The sequence below is a fragment of the Sinohyriopsis cumingii genome, chromosome 14 (genome assembly GCF_028554795.1).
Source record: "Sinohyriopsis cumingii isolate HCF-2022 chromosome 14, ASM2855479v2, whole genome shotgun sequence".
Classification (NCBI taxonomy): Eukaryota; Metazoa; Mollusca; class Bivalvia; order Unionida; family Unionidae; genus Sinohyriopsis; species Sinohyriopsis cumingii.
Genome location: NC_142974.1, coordinates 20,167,227 through 20,187,684, shown reverse-complemented (window position 1 = coordinate 20,187,684; position 20,458 = coordinate 20,167,227). Strand labels below are relative to the sequence as shown.

The 20,458-nt window shown below is 40.2% G+C and overlaps 1 protein-coding gene across 1 annotated transcript in view; it reads left to right on the top strand.

Annotated features, from left to right (window-relative positions):
- Window positions 1-11,123: 11,123 nt before the first annotated feature.
- The window catches only part of LOC149783379 (uncharacterized), a 44,220-nt gene continuing 34,885 nt past the window's right edge, over window positions 11,124-20,458 (top strand). Inside the window, exon 1 of the mRNA XM_089933100.1 lies at window positions 11,124-11,260. Within this exon, the coding sequence (XP_089789226.1) occupies window positions 11,206-11,260 (55 nt within the window). The 5' untranslated portion in view covers window positions 11,124-11,205. The remainder of the gene's footprint in view (window positions 11,261-20,458) is intronic.

Genomic DNA, 20,458 nt, shown 5'->3' with positions numbered 1-20,458 from the left:
TTTAAAATGTAATGTCACTAAATTCATTGTCCACATTCAAGAATTATATATCAGAGAATCCGTCTTTTGGGGGTTGGGGTGGGGATGGGTCCAAATTATTGTTTTTTTAATGATTTATGCTATTGTATTATTTAAATATAGATATATCTTTCACTACAAAGCTAAATTCCCCTTGCATCTACTATCAGTCGTAATGTCCTCGGCCTTTTGAAACCCATGGTTTAAAAAAAAACTTCAGTGCAAATAATGATCATTTTTAGCTGACCTCAAACAAGTGACTCCATGACGTCGTAATGATTTGATGATGTGCATTCATTAACAGGAGCAATATTTTTAGGTTTTTGAAACAGAATGATTTCTTCAATTTTGTTTTAGTACAAAGCTGCTGGAATAAATTGAGAAAAGTTAACAGTATATATATTTAATTGATTTTTCAAACGGCATTGTCATTTGGAACACCTATTATTTAATAAGAATCTGTTCTTTGTGCATCTAGCTGGATGTTCGTCCGACAAAAACTTACCAGCCTGGAAAGTGTATCTACATGTACACCCGAGTCTCAGTGGGGAAAATAAAGTCTATTTCTGGTGCGAGTCGGAGGTAATCTTAGTGATATTTCCCAACTAGTAAGAATCTGACGGACGAACAACCGGATAGATGTGAAAGGATAGATTCTTATAAAATGAAAAGTGTTGAAAATATTGCTCGACATTTAAACAATTAATGATAATCCACCAATTTGTATTCTCAATGTTATTGATGCAATTTTTAAATTAATAAAAACATGAAAATGGTTATTCTGTTTCTATAGCCTGAAAATTTTGCTTACTTTTATTCTTAGTGTCGACGAGTAATATAGTGATTATGGCGTCAGTAATGTTATTACGACGTAGTACAAGCCATGGGCTAGTCCAGAAAGGCTATTAATAACAGAGGGTTTTGCTTTCATGGAACGGAAAAAGCCGATGACATTCCGATTGCTCCTTATTCGACTCGCATGGCAAAGAGAAGAGGAGGTTCCAAATACATCTGCTGTCAATCGGAACGTCTTTGCAGAACCACAGTATCATTTTCTTGCCTTTGAGATTTGACTGTAAAATTACGAGCCTTTCTTTTATAGAAAATGTATTGGTATATAACAAAGTCGGATATTTATGAGACCTTTATAAGATTGTTTGCATTATACGTTATTGTTGAGTTATAGTCCTTGATTGTCGGAGCCACCCAAATTTCTTGTCGCACAATATCCCCCTTAATTATTATTGGACTTCATTCAAATTTGGTTCGTAGCTGAATGTAATGAGACCTTGATTTACCTCAGTTTTCAGCATTCTGTGTCATCCGTTTGCGACATTTCGCTGCTGATTTGTATTACTTCACAAAGTTTCTTTCTGATATTAATTTATTTCAGAGAAGTTTTGTAGTTTTATACCTTTTTCATTATATGTTGTGTTTCATATGATACTTGATATATAATGCCTGGTTACTTCTTACCTGCATGAATAATGTAAGTAGTAAAGTGGGGCACCCTAGCGACAATCGGAAAATACATTACAGACATACGCCCCCTTGTGCAACTCTAGCGACAAGACTTTTCAGATCACCCATGGCAATTCTAGCGACAAGGGAAATTTAACATGGGGAATATTGAGCCTGTATAGCGACAAGGGAAAGTGGAGTTGTTGTATAGGGACAATATGAATGGAACAGGTGAGGTGACGTCTCGGTACTGAAGATTGGTAACAATGTAGCAAGAAGCTGACCTCAGTTGGAACACTGGCAACAATGTTGCAAGTGGCTAACCTGAGTACGCGCTACTCTAGGGAGAGACAAATACAGGAGAGATATAGACATATACACAACACATCGACATATATTGATATCGTAGGGCAAAGAAGAACATATAAGGAAAAACACCAAAGGAACGTATAGAGACAAAGGGAATTTAACATGGGGAAATTTAACATGTGCGGGACTCTGATGGGACAAGGGGAAGTTTAACATTGGTTGGGGATGTCTAGGGACAATGGTGAATTTGTATAGGGCATGCTAGGGACAAGGATAGTAGAAGGCAAACACAACACCGTTCAGCAAATACGTCTATTGCAACCACATGTCTAATGCAAACGATCCATCTGTTCTAAAATGTTGTTGGGTCCTTTGATTTTGTTTCGTCGACTCTTGAATCCAACATTATGGTTTGGTTCTTTATCTGTACTCAAATCGGTATCGTTGAATTTGCCTGCTGTGTCAGGTTTCGATACCACACAATCATCCAGATAGGTGTTCTTGACTTCTTTTCCGTACGTCAAGATATTTTCCAGGTACGCTCGGTAAGGATATGTGTCCATGCTGCTACTGATCAGTTTGTTATTCAAGTACAAATCCACTCCACTGAGCAAGAATGCATAAAATTGTTGACGGGGTCTACTTTATCTTCGTCCTTTTTATAGGACCGTCCGTCGATGTGTCGATCACTTTTACGTTTAAGTACAAGTAACTGCTATTCAGATCGATTCTTCGGGCTGTCCTTTAATTTCAAACTCGAAGGGAGCTGATCCTGAGTGCTTGACAGAGCAGACGGGATGAAATTCTACCCATTGGGATTCTTGTATCGTCATCATGGTTGGTGGCATGGCAAACAGATCCAGTTCCGACTTGGAACAGGCGCAAGAGTCTCTGTGCATCATTTTCTTTCTTTCTTGTTTCTCTCTGTTTTAATAACGAAAAACGTCTAAGTCACGGACTGTTCTTCTCTTCTTGGTCTTTCTAACTCTAGCGGTGTGAAGTCCTCTGGAAGGGTATCTTCGTCGTCTCTTTCTGCCTTGTCCTTTCTGTGGCACCAGGGAAGCAGGAATGCCTGACTTGGTAGCGTCCATGGCATTTATAAGAGTTTCTCATCGGCCCAAAATGTCTTTGCCCATTTGAAACAAGACATTTTTGCATACTCTCTTGAAAGCTTCTTTGGAGTTTTGATTATCGATGATGACATTTTGGAGAAATCCTTTACCATGCGCAATGCGGCATCTTTCAAAGCGTACAATCCTCGTGTCACCATCGGTTTCAAAACATGGGCCACCGGACGAAAGGCCGATTTCAGAATATGTCCTAAACCATGTCTTCGCTGTCGAGCGACTCCTCTTTACACTGGATACATGATTTACAACTCGCTAGAGAAACATTTTCGAAAATGGAGTTTCACCGTGACATTTCCTTTGGATAATGGAATATTTTGTCTCAGATCTCCTTTCATAGCAATGTTGACAGTGTTAATATACGAATTACTGACGGGTAAATGGTGATGAAGTACAAATTTGCGGTGGACGTGATAGGTGTTTACACCTTCCTGGTCATTGGTCGTATTAGAATCCACCTTGAAACGAATGCCAACACTCCACCTTTCTTCCGGACAGCCATCGTCGGGACGTACCAAACAAGCTAAAAAATATAGTTACTTCGTTGTCGGGAGTCACTTCTTGGGGGACAAATCCCATGCTCCGATGTTTAGATTGGTTGTAAGTTTGGACTAGGTGCGGTAAGACGTCGATGTAGTTGAGAGTGTGTTGATGCTAAAACTATTTCCACGTGCGTTCTTTCAAGGTGCGTTGAAAACATTCCACGATGATGGCTTTGGCTCGGGGATTCTCAGTGGTGAAAAAACAAATGTCTCGCTTCTTTAATTTGTTTTGGAAAGCTTGGTTCAGAAATTATGTGCTTTTGTCGGCTTGCCATCGAAGAGGGTGAAGACCACCTTGTTTCAGCACCAGTTTGAGGACTAGCACTAACTCACTGCTCGATTAGAAAGTCAATGGCACGACCCAGAGAATTAAACAAATATTTGTAGCCACGATTATAGGTGGCCATAATGAGAGACATCGACTAAATCGGCTTGCCATTAATGATCGATTCCATCCACTCGGGTGCGACTTCTGAAAAATGTTCGACGAATGTGTACAGTGTATGTGGCTAGTTCTTGTAACCATCGTTGCACTTGATGTAAACGGAGACTTTTCAGACGGATTTTTGCAGCACGATATAATTTCTGACCTCCTTCGTAACATGCAGGATGGGCTAGATCGTAGTGAATGCTGGCTAACAACGTCTCCATATGTTAATAATTCATCCACTCTTTGCTGATGCTACTTTAAATGGAGCAAAATGGTAGTTTGGAAACAGCTTTACGGGTCCGATGTGCCACGGGAGTATAAGTCGAGGGTAGTGGTGGCAGTCATGGTGGTGGTAATGAGATTGTTTTGGTTTTCTCTATTTTCACTTCCGCTTTCCCTTCTTTCTTTTTGACATCTGTCGAAGCAAGAGTGGACATCATCTTTTTAACCTAAACTTTAATTTCTTCTCGTTGGGGAGTGAGGGAAGGGGTAAACAAGGACGCTGCAATCTTATTAGTAATGGGAGCTGCTGACTGTGTTTGAAAGACTTCTCGTACCTCTTCTTCCTCAGGCATTCATGGCACAGCGCCTGTCTTGACCGCCGGAGATGGTGGTGACGGTGGTGATGGTGATGCACTTTTCATCAGGGTCTTAAAATCTGTCAGAGTTGGCAGATCTGTTTCGTATAAAGCTCTCTGGTTAAAGAGTTGCAGTCGTTGCAACAGTTGATCGTACCTTTGCGATCCATCAACGATTGCAATTCGTGTTGTAACTGGGGCATATGGGTTAAATGATGATTGGGAGGCCAATGCTGGGAACGTTGTTCTGGTCACGTCTGAGATGTTTTGACTCCAGAGATCCATTGTATCTTCTGGTTCTTTTTTATATCTTGCTCCCATGAGTCCTCCCAGCATTGTTCCCAATACTCCTTTCAGCACGAGTTCTAACAACATGGGCAAAGATTCCTCCGCGTTGTATCAACATCGTCTTCTCTTGAAGGATGTGTATTTTATTTTTATTTTAGACCATTTGGCGAAGAACGTGTCGATGCTTGGCTAAGCATTCTTTCTTATGTGGAGACAAGGTATCGTGCCGTTCAAGACATACAGGCAACATTCACACACGGTATCGACGACATCTTTGGAGGATGTTTGAATGAGTTGTTTTTGCATGGATGAATGAGCTTTGGGCAGGACAGACAACACGTTCCAACGTTTGGTTAAACGAGGAAGAAGTCCGTTCCTTTTCTTTCATTTTTTAGCCGGAGAGTGGTGTGCACTTCTTGTAGGGGACATTTTTAGGTGTTCAGGATCACAAAAACACTGATCCCCATCCTTTACCACAGGTCTTTTTTATACTCGAATGCGACGCCATTGATTGTCTTTACGTCGTATCAACTTGATGACAGGTATCACTCGTCGTGGAGGGGTTCTCAACGGACTAAATCGGAAGAGTTATTGCTTGGACTAATTCAGTAAATCTTGTAACACGCCTGATATCTCTTGGACTTTGATTTTGCGGGAAGAAGCTGTTTTCTGGGGGCTTTTATTTTTCTTTTTCTGTAGACTTTTCTTTTTCTGTTACTGTGACCTGGTCTGGACACCACTGCTACTTTTCTTCTGCTGGGTCTGTTTGACATTCTTGGGAGTGGCTTTTTTCTTGGGTAGAACGTTGTGGGCATTGGTATCCCATTTGAGGAGGAAACGAACGATGACACTTCCTAGAGAACCACTGCCTCCAGGTTTCAAAATGATTTGCTTTTTGGTTTGAGTGTAGATGCGAAAATCATCCAATTGCGTCAAGGCTACATTGTTTCTATCAAAAGAGCATTTAGTTTGATGTGGAATGTGAATGGTGCCTTGCAGTAATTGACGTGCTGTCACCGTAATCGTAAGACTTCTTTGAGCCTGGCAACTAAGACACGAGCATGTATTTGTTGATTTTTTTCGCCACTGATGCCGTACAAGACACGAATCAATTTGACGGGAAGATAAGACTGAAATGACGTCATGTTGACACTGTGTGAAACACACCCAAAGTGTCTGAGGTTTTTATAGATTTTTGTTGCTGTTGTTGTTGTTGTTAAGTCGGCGAAGGGGACGTGTACACGACAGACCCTCCATCTTGGCACCAGTGGTGAATCAAATGGGTACGAAATCGCAAATAACTGGGTTTATTAGGTTTTAAATCCAAGAGTAAATAGGCATGTGGGGTTTGAGTGGCATTGTCCTTCGCATAAGTAAGCCTAAGAGTTCCTAACTCTAAAGCGTGTGTGTTTGTATGCGTGCGCGTACGTTTGTTTGGATAATATATTTGGAGTTTATTTTCCCTTCCTTCTGTGATGATAGTATATTTTGGGTTTGTTATTCTTCTTCCCTCTGTGTGGTGTGGTGTAGTGGTGATGGTGGTGGTGGCGGTGTGTGTGTGTGTGTTTGTGTGTGTTGATATGAGTTCGCATGCATTCGCTCACATTGTGTCTATATTATATTTGGGGTTCGTATACCTGTGCGTACATTTGTGTTGATAGTAGATATTGAGTTTCGATAGTAAATATTGGGATATTTTGATAGTAAATATTGGGTTTTTTCCCCTTCTTTTCTGTGTTGATAGTATATTTAGGTTTGTTTTATCTTGTTCCCTCTGTTGTGTGTGTGTGTGTGTGTGTGTGTGTGTGTGTGTGTGTGTGCTTGTATGAGTTCGCGTAGAATGTGTGGATAGTATATTTTGGGTTTGTATACGTGCGTGTACCTTTGTGTTACTAGTAAATAATAAAATATTTTGATAGTAGATATTATTTTATTTCCCCTTCCCTTCTGTGTGCATAATATATGTTATGCATTAGTCTTTGTTTGTCTCTATAGAACTCCCTTTATTCCTATCAAATACATCTCACCAACCTACCTACTTACCTACCTACCTATAGTAACGCGTATTCAGATCAGCCACTTGCAACACTGTTGCCATTATTTCCCTAATGTTCAGTACGGTGACGTCATTAAAGCTGGATATTTGGAGATTATAAATATAGACTTAGGGTTTTCCACAGGTTGTAGCTATAATAGATACTAGGGTTTTTAACACGAACCTCACACAAGTTGAGGCTAGAAATATTGAGTTTGTATGCATTCGCGTACTTTGTGTGGATAGTATATTTGGGGTTTGTATGCGTGCGCGTACGTTTGTGTTGATAGTAGATATTGTGTTTGTATGCGTGCGCGTGCGTTTGTGTGGATAGCAGATATTGTTTTTTATAGTAAATATTGGGATATTATGATAGTATATATTGGGTTTATTTTCTCCTTTTCTTCTGTGTGCGTATTATATGTTGGCTTTGTTTTGTCTTCTTCCCTCTGTGGTGTGTGTGTGTGTGTGTTTGCGCGCGCGCGCGCGTATGTTTGTTTGTGTGTGTATGTATTGGTCTTTGTTTGTCTCTATAGAGCTCTCTTTATCCCAATCAAATGCATTTCACCTACCTACCTACATTAGCGCGTATTCAGGTTAGCCACTTGCAACACTGTTGCCATTATTTCCCTAGTGTTCAGTACAGTGACGTCATTAAGGTGGAAATTTTGAGATTTTAAATATAGACTTGGGTTTCTCCACAGGTTGTAGTATAAATAGATACTAGGGTTTTCAAACAGGAACGTCACACAAGCTGAGGCTATAAATTCATAGTGGGTATTTTCAAAGGAATTTTCCCACAAGTTGTTGTTATAAATAGATAGTGGAATTTCATAGGAATTTCAACAGGTTATAGCTATAAATATATACATGGGTGCTTATCCACGTTTGTCACACAAGTTGAAACTATAAATATTTACTAGGTTTATCCATTTTAGTCTAAACCATTGTAATCTAATGTTCGGAGATATAATTCTGGGATAATACCGTCATTGTAGCTTTACTTTTAGTCACATACATTTTGGCTTTGGTCTTTTCCTTGATTATGGGGCCCCGAGTGGCCGAGTGGTCTAAAGCGCTCTCCGTTACGGATCACTGCTATCTCACCTCTGTCTGCGTGGGTTCGAGTCTCGGATTCGGCTAATGTGGGTATGTGAGAAAGCTTGCCAGTAGCCTTTCGTGGGTGGGTGGTTCTTTCCGGGGTTTTCCCGGGTTCTTCCTCCACCATTAATACTGGCCGCCATGTATAGCCTATCGTTTGCTGAAAAAATGGCGTTAAACCCTACAACAACAACAACAACAATTTCCTTGATTATAGCTATTTATAGCATCATTACAATTATGCTAATTTATTAACACCGCCAACATAATTTCATGTCTATATAATGCTTTATTTATAAATCTCGTGCTTATATTAGTATATGTCTGTCTCTGTCTGTGTTGTGTTTGGCCCTATACCATCCTTGTCCCTAGACATACCCTATACAATTTCACCATTGTCCTTAGACAGTCTCAACCTATGTTAAACTTTCCCTTGTCCCGCTAAAGTCCCACCCATGTCAAATTTACCCATGTTAAATTCCCATTGTCCCTATACGTTCCCAGTGTGTTTTTCCTTATATGGTTGTCACGTTTGCCTGCCCGCGATTACGTAAGTCAGGAACAAAGGAATGGGTTAACAACCATGTGTATATGTAGACCCTGCGGCCATCGTAGCGATTCGTGTTTGTACAAGCGACCCGCTTAGTTGGGTGTCAAAACTCACATGTAGACGTTGGAAGCTTTGTTCTAGAACAAATGTCCCTTGTTGTTGTAAATCTCCCCGTGTTGACAGATGGCCTGAGGCTCGTCTGTTAACCTGGACCGACTAGGGTAGAATTGATATCCAATCGGAACTGAGGAAGGGTGGGGCCATCAACTCGAACCAGAATTTAACAGTCATTTGGGCTGGGAACGAATTAGTGATTGTAAGCCATCGTACTGGTCAAGCAGCAATCTACTCCGAGGAAGCCACTCATGAACTGGCGGGTAAACCCTTAGTATATTCTAAGGACAGAAACCTTCGTATATGAAGTTTTTGCGGACAGAACTACCGGGTAGTTAAGTCCCGAGTCTCAGAGAGGGGAGACAGGATAGAACAAGGCAGTAGGCAGAGAACAAGCCTAGTCGCTAGAGAGAGAAGGAGGAAGAGAAAAGGAGACAAGAAGGGGAAGAGTATAGGAATAATCGTAGTACGGAGAACGACGGTAAGAGGAAAGGAATTGACAGAGTAGAAAACAGATGAGTAGAAACCAAGTACAGGAGAAAGCCATCTCACAATATAATCACGTGATGAAATAGGTTGTTACATGGCCGAGAGGAAGAAGATTGGTTGAGAAATTAATATCGTTTAAATTGTATCAAAGTTGTTATTCTTTTGAATTTCACCGTCGTGTTCTTAATAATTTAATTGTCGGCATGGCTGACTGAGGGCTCGGAGCTTTACCTCTCTCTATCCCTAATTTCACTTCCTACAAAAACGAGCCAGGGTAGGAGTTCCATAGTAATTTAAATAAAATATTGGGAGCAACCCACCCCAACTCATAACAGAACGTCATAGAACGCCGCAATGTTCTTATTTGCCGTACGGCATAAATCTATGTCGATGTGTTTTATGTGTTATATATGTCTATGTCTGTGTTTATATATCTCCTGTATTTGTCTCTCCTTAGAGTAGCGCGTATTCAGGTCAGCCAATTGCAACCTTCTTGCCGGTGTTCCGCCTAATTGAGATCAACCCCATACTACATTGTTACCAATCTCCAGTACCGTGACGTAACCTCACCTGTTCCGTTCCTTTTGTCCCTATACAACTTCTCCACTTTCCCTTGTCCCGCTATACAGGCCCAATATTCCCCATGTTACATTTCCCTTGTCGCTAGAATTTCCTAGGGTGATCTGAAAAGTCTTGTCGCAAGAGTTGCACAAGGGGGTCTGTATTGTATTATCCCATTGTCGCTAGGGTGCCCCACTTTACTACTAATGTACACTCTGTAAAATAAAAACGATGAAACAAATCTCTCTCTTCTCTCTCTCTTGTTCTTTTTTATTCTAAGAAATCCTGCCGTCAGTTATGAATATATATAGTCGAGAAGGAAATGTACATGACTAAACTAACTAACGCTCTGATGCTGTCTCGCCTATGATATGTGTGCACATACGCACGTGCATGCGCACATACACGCATTATGTATGCATTCCTTTTTATCAAATATGTGAATTCATGACTATCGGAATGATGATGACAATGACAATGATATATAAAAGTTGCATAGGTTTTTTTTTTTGTTTGTATTTCACATTTTTATCGTTTTCATTTATATAGGTTTAGGTGTACATTATTTTGAACTTCAGGCACCGGCTTAGGGGCCACGCGACAACGGATCAAAATAATATTGATAAAACGTATTAGGAGATAATTTGTGAGGAGGCCCCCAAGATTTCGACTGCCTAAGGACCTAAGGGCCTCCACAGGGTTTAATACGGCACTGGCTAATACGAAGTTGAATGTCTTCAACTAAGTATGAATCTAAATAAATAATGGGTCCATCAGTCCGTTTTAATCTCTATTCGTGTAAACCTCGAGTAGTATCAAGTTATCGTGCATTACAAGTAGTTTTAAAAGCAGCCCTCTAACTCTATGTTTGTCTCTGACTGTCTGTCTGTCTCTTATATCGCTATTGTTCACTACAGATCACCAGATGGGACCGCAGTAGCTCATCAGAGCATCCGACTTGTAATCCAAAGGTCGCTGGTTCAATTCCATTAAAATGTCTACTGTGTCTTAAAATACATGAAACACTAGGCTTAATCTAGGCCAACATTTAACGCAGATGTCATTGTTGCCCCTCGTCGACCCCGTAATTAGAAGACTTTCTCTCTTTCATTGGAGAGAAAGGAAGCATAGTCATGGAACAATCCCCATTACAACCTGATTGTTTCACGATTTGAAAAGACGAGATCGATCTATTCAACAACGGTATTAATATACCTGATAATTACTTGTACTGAAACCTGTATTGTAAGTCTTCAATTTTAACCTGGAGTATTTGACGTCTACGGACCATTACCGTATCCCTATCTTGCTTCCAGTTTATTTGTAATTGTCGATGTAATACCGGAATCATATGTCCTGTTACAATAGCTTTAAGACTGGTTTTAAAATCTCACAATTCAATTGTTCCAATATAGGTCTTTTGTACCATTTACGGTGCTACTGAAAGAAACCTTAGCAGATATTTTAAACGTGAAACGTGATCATTCTTCTCCCATATGACCTACCACAACAAGTTACAAATATGGCGGACAATAGATGACTCGTTTTGTGCTTTGCAGTACCTCCCTCCAAAACAATAAGGATTGAGTTTTTAATCTCAAGATGATAGCTCGGATAGCTTGCAGTTTATTATTGTTTATGATCCAAATTTCATCAGGTTAGTAAATTTAGCTTTCTTATTTCTTTTGCAATTAATCGATTCTTTCAATTCGAGAGAACAAACTTTGAATGGGGTCTTCTTGTTCACATTTATTTAAACAGAGAAGTAGAATTTTATACCTGTCCATAAATGTACAAAAACATATAGCATAACCTATTTGGGTATATCTTGAAATATTGGATTTTAATATTTCTATATAGGTTTCTGGTTGTTAGGTGAAACATTTGTCGGTACAGCAGCAAAATGATATCTATAAGTGGCAACTGTTCACACACACACACACACACACACACACGCACGCACGCACACACACACACACACACACACACACACACACACACATATATATATATATATATATATATATATATATATATATATATATATATATATATATATATATATATATATATATATATATAATAATAATAATAATAATAATAATAAAAACACCAAAGTTTCAAAACAGTGCAGGTTAATATACGCTTCAAACTTACAGCAAGGTCTTTCTCAAGAGAAAATAAAGAACATTTGGGGTTCTATCCTTCAGATCCCTTGCCTATTTGCTTACACCCCTTCCACCCCCTTATTTGAAGCTCAAGACGGTTTGCGCAAGATGGCTCTGCGTTTATTGTCTTCTGACCAAAATCAGAATCGGGTTGAAATCGCAAAATTACTAACGCTATATATTAAAATTATAACCAGAGACGTTAGAATGAGGCTGTCGCAGGTGATGACATGGATTTAATTTTCTGAACCAGTCTCAGAAGAAAATAATAAAGTTCCGTTGGGGAAAACAAGCAGCTAACACAAATCAATGGACGTAGTCTTACTGTCGATAAAATTTTATATCCATTATTTTTAATGAGGAAACAGCAAAAAAAGATAAGTAAAAGTCATGCAAGTACCTGTGCCTGATTCTGCTAATATCACTGGACATTTTTAGACCTTCAAAGTGTTGCCAAACGTTGTGGAATACCACCGAACCACACTCGTCCGAGCACCGGTACCTGAGATCTCCATCTTCTCCATGACAACACACAGGCGCATGCATCCGACATCGTGACATTATTTTAGACCATAATTATATTCAGACCTAATTCACAAAAGAAGAAAAAATTGGTTTGATAAAGGAAAGACATTTAAAATTGTATATACTAGCAGCAGCAGCATCGTGTAGCGAAATGAAATTTAATAATGTTAAAATGATACTCATTTATCCAATAAGAAGTCTAGCCCAAAATGTAAGAGCTCTCTTTTTGAAAATAATACTTTTGAGATCCCAGCGGTCTCTCAATACAAAATATAAAGTCACATACGTTTCTTAAAAATAGAAAGTGCCGTAAGAAATAAGTGTTTACGTGTTAAATAACATAAATATCACTAGCTGCAAAAAAGAATTAACGAAAAATTTAGATAGCATATCCAGTGGTAGAGAAAATTCATTATAATTTTTGCATCAGGCAAATAAATTGTTTTTATCAGATTGTGTTGTATCTTTCTTTGTATAAAATGAAATATCGTGGGTTTTTTTTTTTTTTTTTGTTATAAAATAAATCTCTTATATAAATACTGAGTAAATGTTTAGAGTGACATGTTACCAAATACAAATCAGAAACGAGTAGATTGCTTTGAACGAACTACAACGGTAGATGTAGAAGGGATATTCTGCTTACACCCCGGTGAATCTGGGATAGAGACGGGCAGGGAAGCCGTTTAGAGGGCTAGTGGTTGATGTATTGGGGACCTGGGTTGATGTATCAGGGACCTGGGTTGATGTATTGGGGACCTGGGTTGATGTATTGGGGATATGTGTTTTGCCACCAGCCCGGTTAACGAAAGTGGAGAATAAAAGGAACAGTCAGCTACTGGCTGAGCACCCCCCCCCCCCTTCAGGCCTAGAAAGAACGGATACTTGCATCTGCATTAGCTGGTGCAGCCAATGACCTTTGCGCATATATCCGCTAAAAATATTTATTCATTTAAGGCACATGCGAAGTTTCCTTCCGAGATGGTGTTGTCAAGGAGTACGTCATTCATAGTACCACAGTTCTGAACACGAAAACATCAAGTTTAACTTGTTCAAAAAGCACTTTAATGCCTGTTTAGCACCTGATAAACACAAACGTACGTTTTTCTTTGATTTAGTTGTTCACGCACATATTCGTTTTATAAAAAATATAGATCTTGATTTGGACTCGGTATAAATATCAACCTTGCTGCCTCAGTTCATCAAATATACTTTTTTTTTAACATGCTCGTCGTAATTATCAATGCTTGCATAAGTTTGATGCTGTAATATAATTTATTATTATTAGTTTTGAAATTTATTTTTAGGAAATCCTTTTGTGGTAATGGATCTTTTTATATTAATGCCTAAAAGTCGATACCACGGCAACGATGCTGTCGCCAATTTCATCCAGTGCCTTGAACCTGATAAGGAGGTAATTTGAGATACAGCTGAGATTTAAATGAACTGAGATCATCATAAAGACTTATTTGAAGCTACAGACTACCACACTTAGGTTACTGCCATATTACCGCAAAGTAGTCCACAAAGTATGTTACCTCAATCTGTGGATTTACCCCGAAAACTCAAAGGTACCAGGTGTTCCCCACAACCTAAGCGGCAACGACGGACACTTTATAATGAACACTGTTGGAACAACTCGTTTGAAAATAAAAAAACACCATAAAAAAACAGGTGAAGTACATGACGTTCTCACTAGGACAGTTACAGTTCACTGAAAGTCTTCAGTTTAATAATATCAGCCCGTACCTACTTGTGGCTAACCTACCAAATGAGGCATTCGATACGATAGCAAGACACACAGCGGTTGATTCGTTTGAGGAGCAGGGCTCCAGATACTCACTAGCAAAGCCTAGATAGCTTTGAAGAAACAAATATTTCGCCAATAGAGGCATTATACAGGCAACACAGCTGCGCCGGTCTATAGGAAAAATACCTATGAGTACGCGAAGAATGTGTTAAAGATATGTGGTTGCCAAACTATGGGCAGCAATCAAAATAAATACCTAAAGACCGACGTGCTTCTACTGGCAGAAGTATTTTGGAAGCATTCCGCGGCACCTCGCTATATAAAAGCTACATCCGTGACCAATTTTACAGTCCACTCGGAATGAGCTTGGACGCTTTATTAAAACACTGGTGCCAGGCTCCCGCTGATGAAAGATATCGACATGCACCCATTCGTTGAGAAGGGAATACGTCTGTTCATTTCGATATTGAACGACGTCAAGTAAATGCGAACAACTAATGTGTTTAGACTATGACAGCGAAACGCAAAACAGGTGAATAACCTACACTGACACAAATAATATGAAAGATGGACCACGATGCAGATCCTACCAATAGGCGGCTTTAAGTGGGCCATTGATCCCTCACAAGAATACATTACACCTTTGCGGCAGACTCATTCAAGGGTTACATACTTGAAGAAGACATCGAGTATCTTGAGGAGCTTCAAGACATGACTTTCAGCTGGCTCCTGAAACCATAAGCGTTCCAAAGCATTGGCGTTGCGGCGATCAGCTTAATTTGGTAAGCAAAATAAAAGTATGAAGCTAGTCACAAGTTCACAACAGAGGAGTAATAAGTGCTACATTACAGAAACCTACAGCTCTAAGTTTGTGATGAGTGTCATCGAGTTTCGACTTGTGCTAGAATTTGACCAAAACGCATGGAAGGCGCCGTGCATAAATCTAAACAAACATCTGCGAACTTCGATGGGGTTTGAAAAAGACTTTTCCAAATTGATGAAAAACACCGTAAAAACGTATGAAAATCCCATGGAAAAACATTAGAGCGAATCTTGGGAGGCTAAGACAAAGAAGACATGCTGCGACGCCTGACTGCCAAATCCGCATTTCAGTCGCGCAAAGCTTTGATGGCAATCTTGTTGTTTTACATTTCACAAAACTCAGCTGAAAGCTCAGTCGCTCCCTCTATACATGACAGTCAATCCTCGACCTGAGCAATCGACTTATGTTCGACTTCTACTACACCCAGGTATATGCGTGCTACGGTGAAAAGGCATGTATACGTACACTGACAGTCTGCTGATGAACACTGGAACCACCAATTTCTAGTGCTATATGGCCGGTGCAACTCACCTCTACGGCATCAGTATATGCCCTGAAGAGTACTCATTCTACAACACGCCAAATGAAAGCAAGCTTAAGGATGTGTGCAAGTATGAGTTCATCACCATGTTTTGTCGGCCTTTGCATCAAGTTGTATTCAATACTAGTCGGTAACACAAAAGTAGGTTAGGATAAAGGAATTTCAAGGGTAGTCGTAAAGGTAGACCTCGGGCATCAACTATACATTGAGTGTCTTTGAGAGTGAAAGAGTCTCGACTATATAAGACCGCCATACACAGCCACCACAACAAAAATGAGGTGCATATGGTCAGAACCGTAGAATAAAACAGCAACACTAACACTCCCGGGCGGTGGAGTACATCAATGAGCTTTTGGCCAAATAAGAATACTCTTAATTGGTAGCTGAGTTATTTCAATCACAATATGTAGTTCCTCGCGAATTAAGTCTTTACGAGGAAAAGCACAACTCTAAAAATGGTATATAGACTGCTGATCTAGCATCAAACTTGTCAGCCATGGTGAACACCTTGAGTAATCACATATGGTCGGCTGCAAAACATTGCCCGCCGTGTAGTAGAAACAAGAGGTAGACATGGTTCCGTCGAATCACGGCGTGAGTGGCCATCACATTACTCAAACGTGTTAGGACACTGATGGGTCGGTGCAGTTTGCCAGAACTCTTCTTTCTGATAAATGTATTGGCTCGAGACTCAGCTGCAAAGATATCGTTTTTGTCCAGTGCGTCGCTAAATGAAGTACGCGAAAGTCACCAGCGATAGCGTTGTTCTTACGAACCACGCTGTGCTTATGCGTATGTGGATACATTACCTAAGTTTATTGAGGGCAGTTTCATTATGCCGGACGCTAGAAAGTAAAGGGCAGTCGTGGAGCAGATAAAGCGTGGCGTTCTTTTAAAAACCTTTTAACGAGTATACACAGCAGCTCATTTAAGTCATAACCTTTAGAGCTGATCATAAATGCATCCGTATCTTTTCTGACTGCGTACTCTGTCGTACGCATTGTTTAATCATATAGTAGGACAGATTATACAGATGATAACAAAGTGGACCTTAAATATCAATTCGAACAGCTTACAGGCAAACATTTGCTTGTCTCTGACGCGGCGGCCGACGACTATGCTACAGTGTGGTGATCCCGTTGCACCATCGTCCCGCATCGCACTTGTGCTGACCAGTAGATGGTCGATAAAAATTAACCATTTAACTCGTCTACTGCGTGGAATTTTTAATTTTTTAAAACTCTGCAACGTTATAATTTTGCTCTCGTTGTTTATGCCTCTTTCTGATCCATGACCTCATGTGGACGAAGGCTTACCTGTTTGGGTATAAGGTGCCAAAAGCCAAGCAAAGACGCCTACGCGTCCTTTTACAGACTCCCTCATCATTATTGTTTGGACTTTTTCCTACTGCTGGTACCTCAGCTGCCCCTGGGCCTCGATCTGTTTTGGGACTCTTTTGATCATCACCAAAACCTTGTTGATAAGGTGGTTGCGGAATCTCTCCGTATCATACTCGAACTCTTTGCCGTCTCCTTGAAAAGCAAAACTATCGCCTTTTCGTTTATTGCCATCGTGTTCCAGGTGATATTCCACCAGGAATCACCTTGTTCATTACCATCCTCCGATGGCGTAGCATTTGGCGGTAAAAGACAGCCATTTCTCCCACATACTGCTGATTGATCATGCGTGCGTGTTCCGAATGGGCCACAACATCAAATTAGATGGAGATGCTTGTGTTAGTGTTGGTCGACCCTCTTATTAGCTCTCTGTATTACCCTGCAATCGTTAAACGTTAACTAAAAGGAGATCCGGTCTGAAAGACCTGACTGGTAGCTTCTGCAAATGCTCATTTAGCATCTTGAAGTTAAGCGGTATGCAAATGCGGTTCCCAAATGAGACAGCGAAATACGTATCGATCTTGGTATCAGCAACAACATTTCCATTCCAACACCAATGCGTATGTTGACAGAGATGGTTTGTTTTGTATACCTTTTAGGCTGTCTTAGTCTGCTCTTTGTTTCTTAAAATATCGGCGGAGTCAATACAGGTCACTGATGTTTCCACGACTGAATGGATGGCATCTGAGATGTGCTGCCCCACAAAGCAATTGGCCATCGTAGCGAAACCAGGCACAATTACATCGCAGCTGCCAAGGTTTGGAAATCTAACGAGAAGCAGCTGGTTTTGGTGTGCTTGCGTCATCCGAAAAGGACCTCAGCGTCAAATTTTCTCAGATTCAGAAGAGCATTAACAAAATCCTCCACGATAATGCAGCACTCGCTAAGCGATTGTGACCACTCTTTCACGAGCAGGGCTTTACCATCGCCCTAAGTTTCATCGTGCTGAGGTTTATTATAAACATAATAATGCTCGCGATAACAGGCGACGGCAGTATATCGTTCCCCTCTTTCCCTGCGAGAGGAAACAGTAGTAAATGGGGATGCATTAGCGACAATGGGAATTAGCATTACAGACCCACCTGGGTCAGATTAGCGACAATGGAAATTTAACATGGCGAAAAATCGTGGGTCAGATTAGCGACAAGGGAAATTAACATGGGGAATAAATCGTGGGTCACTCTAGCGACAAGGGGAATTTAACATGGAACTATAGTGTGGGTCTGTCTAGCGACAAGGGGAAATTAACATGGGGAATAGAGTTTGGGCTTTTGGGATTTTTTTTTTTTTTTTTTCAAAAATTTTTTAAAAAAGGGGTAGGCAATTGAAAGGCTATCTCTTTTCGAGAAATATGACTGGCCCTGAAAAGGGCCTTTGGGTTTATGTTAATATTAATATTAACATAGATGGCATCTGTCACATCTTCTTCTTCTTCTTCTTAAACTCCTTCTAACTGCCGGTCCATGCACAAGTACCCTCTTGAGACATCCTTGTCTTTCTATGTAAACTCACCTCATCCATTGACTAGTATCTGTCCTATCAACAACAGTCCACTTGGACCTGACATACATGAGCATGTCCGTCCTAAACATCATGGAAGACACAAGGGTGGATGACTCAACTGTGGTCCACATCTTGAAGCGACGAGAATAGGTGAATCAATGCAGTGAACTGCGCTTATTTATAGGTACAGGAAGGATTGAAACGGATTGAATTCATTCACCAATCCGAACACGCGTTACAAAATTCAGTCAGCTCGCATCCAATCCGAAGAGAGCAGTCTGTGACGTCACGTGGTCTATATAGATTCGTTAGCGCTTGTGTGCAGTCAATCTATGCGACAGTGATTCAACATGACGGAAACTCAGAAAACGATCCATTGGGGTGCACCAGCAGGGGAGACTGCCCAAGGGAACCCGGACTTACTTTCAGAAGAGGTACATTGGGATTTTGTGGATTTTCTTACCTCGCAAGAATTTGTTCCGGAACCTTCGTTACCTTCTTCATTACCGCAAGTGGAGAATTTTAGACAGAGACAGAAAGAAGAATTGGAGAAATTTATGCAACGACAAAAGGAAGCGGAACAAGCTTTTCTCCTACAGCAACAGCAACAGCAACAAGAAGAGGTAAGAAAAAAACAACAACAAGAAGAAGTAGCAGCAAAGAAACAAGAGGGTGAAAATCAAACGATTACGGTACTGTTGGACATTTTAGAGGAGTTAAGAAGTCTGAAACAAATGTATCAGACTTCTTTATCACGACCGAAGAGAATACGACCTTCCCGAGCTAAACACGCCAACCCTGTGACTAAGCCTATCGTACCACCCTTAGTGATTTCAACCCAATCATCAGAAGTAGGCCTCGGCCGTGGCAAAGGCTTAAGGCAGTTAAAGTTGATTGGTTAAACTCACCCCTACACCAAAATAAAAAGGCCCTTTTCAGGGCCACCCACTTCTCTCGAAAAGAGATAGCCTTTCAATTTGCCAATAACTCAAAAATCAACAACAAAAAAAAACAAACCATTTTACCCTTATAGTACATCTCTGTGTATGAGTGCGTGAGTGTAGCTTCTTATTTTAAAATCAAAACTCAAAGACACTTACCTTATATCATTCATGTATTCTTTTATCCATTTTTTACAATCCAATTCACAATTCACCACAGAACACTTTAATTAAAAGTTCATTGACTTCTTCTTTCTCCTTGTTTAGTCTCTCTATTTTTTGAATTTCTTCACCGTTTTTTCCTCATTTTCTTCCCTTCCTCTTTTCTTCTCCTGTTTCTTTGCTTCTTTTAAATAGAATTGTCTTCTTTCTTCCTCTTCTTCCTCTGAAGAATCCCTCTCTTCTTTCGAAGAATCCCTCTCTTCTTCCGAAGAATCCCTCTCTTCTTCTGAAGAATCCTTCTTTTCTTCTGACTCCTCTTGTTTCTTTTTTGGGCAATCTGGAGACCAATGTCCTTTTTCTTGACAATAATAACAGGTATCTTGACTTTTGTCTTTTTTAGCCCCTGTTTTTTTTTCTTTTTTGACGGTCTGGACACTCTGAAGACCAATGCCCTTTCTTCTGACAGATATAGCAAGTATCTTGACTTTTATCTCGAAAGGAAGGAGAGTAGTCCGTCGGCTGGTCTGAAGTGAATTTTCTAATGACCCCTCGCAAAGCTCTGACGAAACGTTCCATCTGGGTAGTCTCTTCCATCGTTGTGCTCGGCTTGAGAGTGAAATGAATAGTGAAAGGACAAGACACACACCCTTTTTATATACCCTGGTTTGCCATGACTATAAATTAGTCTATGGTGTTTGAACTTGAGTCATTTGACGTTTTTCACTCAAGATGAAACGATCCTATTCATTTGAGAAGAAAGAAGAAGAAGAAAGTAAGAGGCAGAAACGTGATCTATCGCCTCGTACCAGGGCTGAAATCTTGGCACAAATTCATGCCAGTGATTTTGAAGAGGACATGAGTGAACCAGAATTTGAAACCTCTAAACCAAGTTCACCACCCTTAGTCAATCCTGAAAAATACTATTCCATTCGAGAGACGGAAAAGCGCTCCTCTAGAAAATTTAGAACCACGGCTTACACCTACATGGTGAAGTTTAAAGATTTCAAGTCCGACGTACCCTTGGAGAAAGCAGAAGGGTTTATCACCG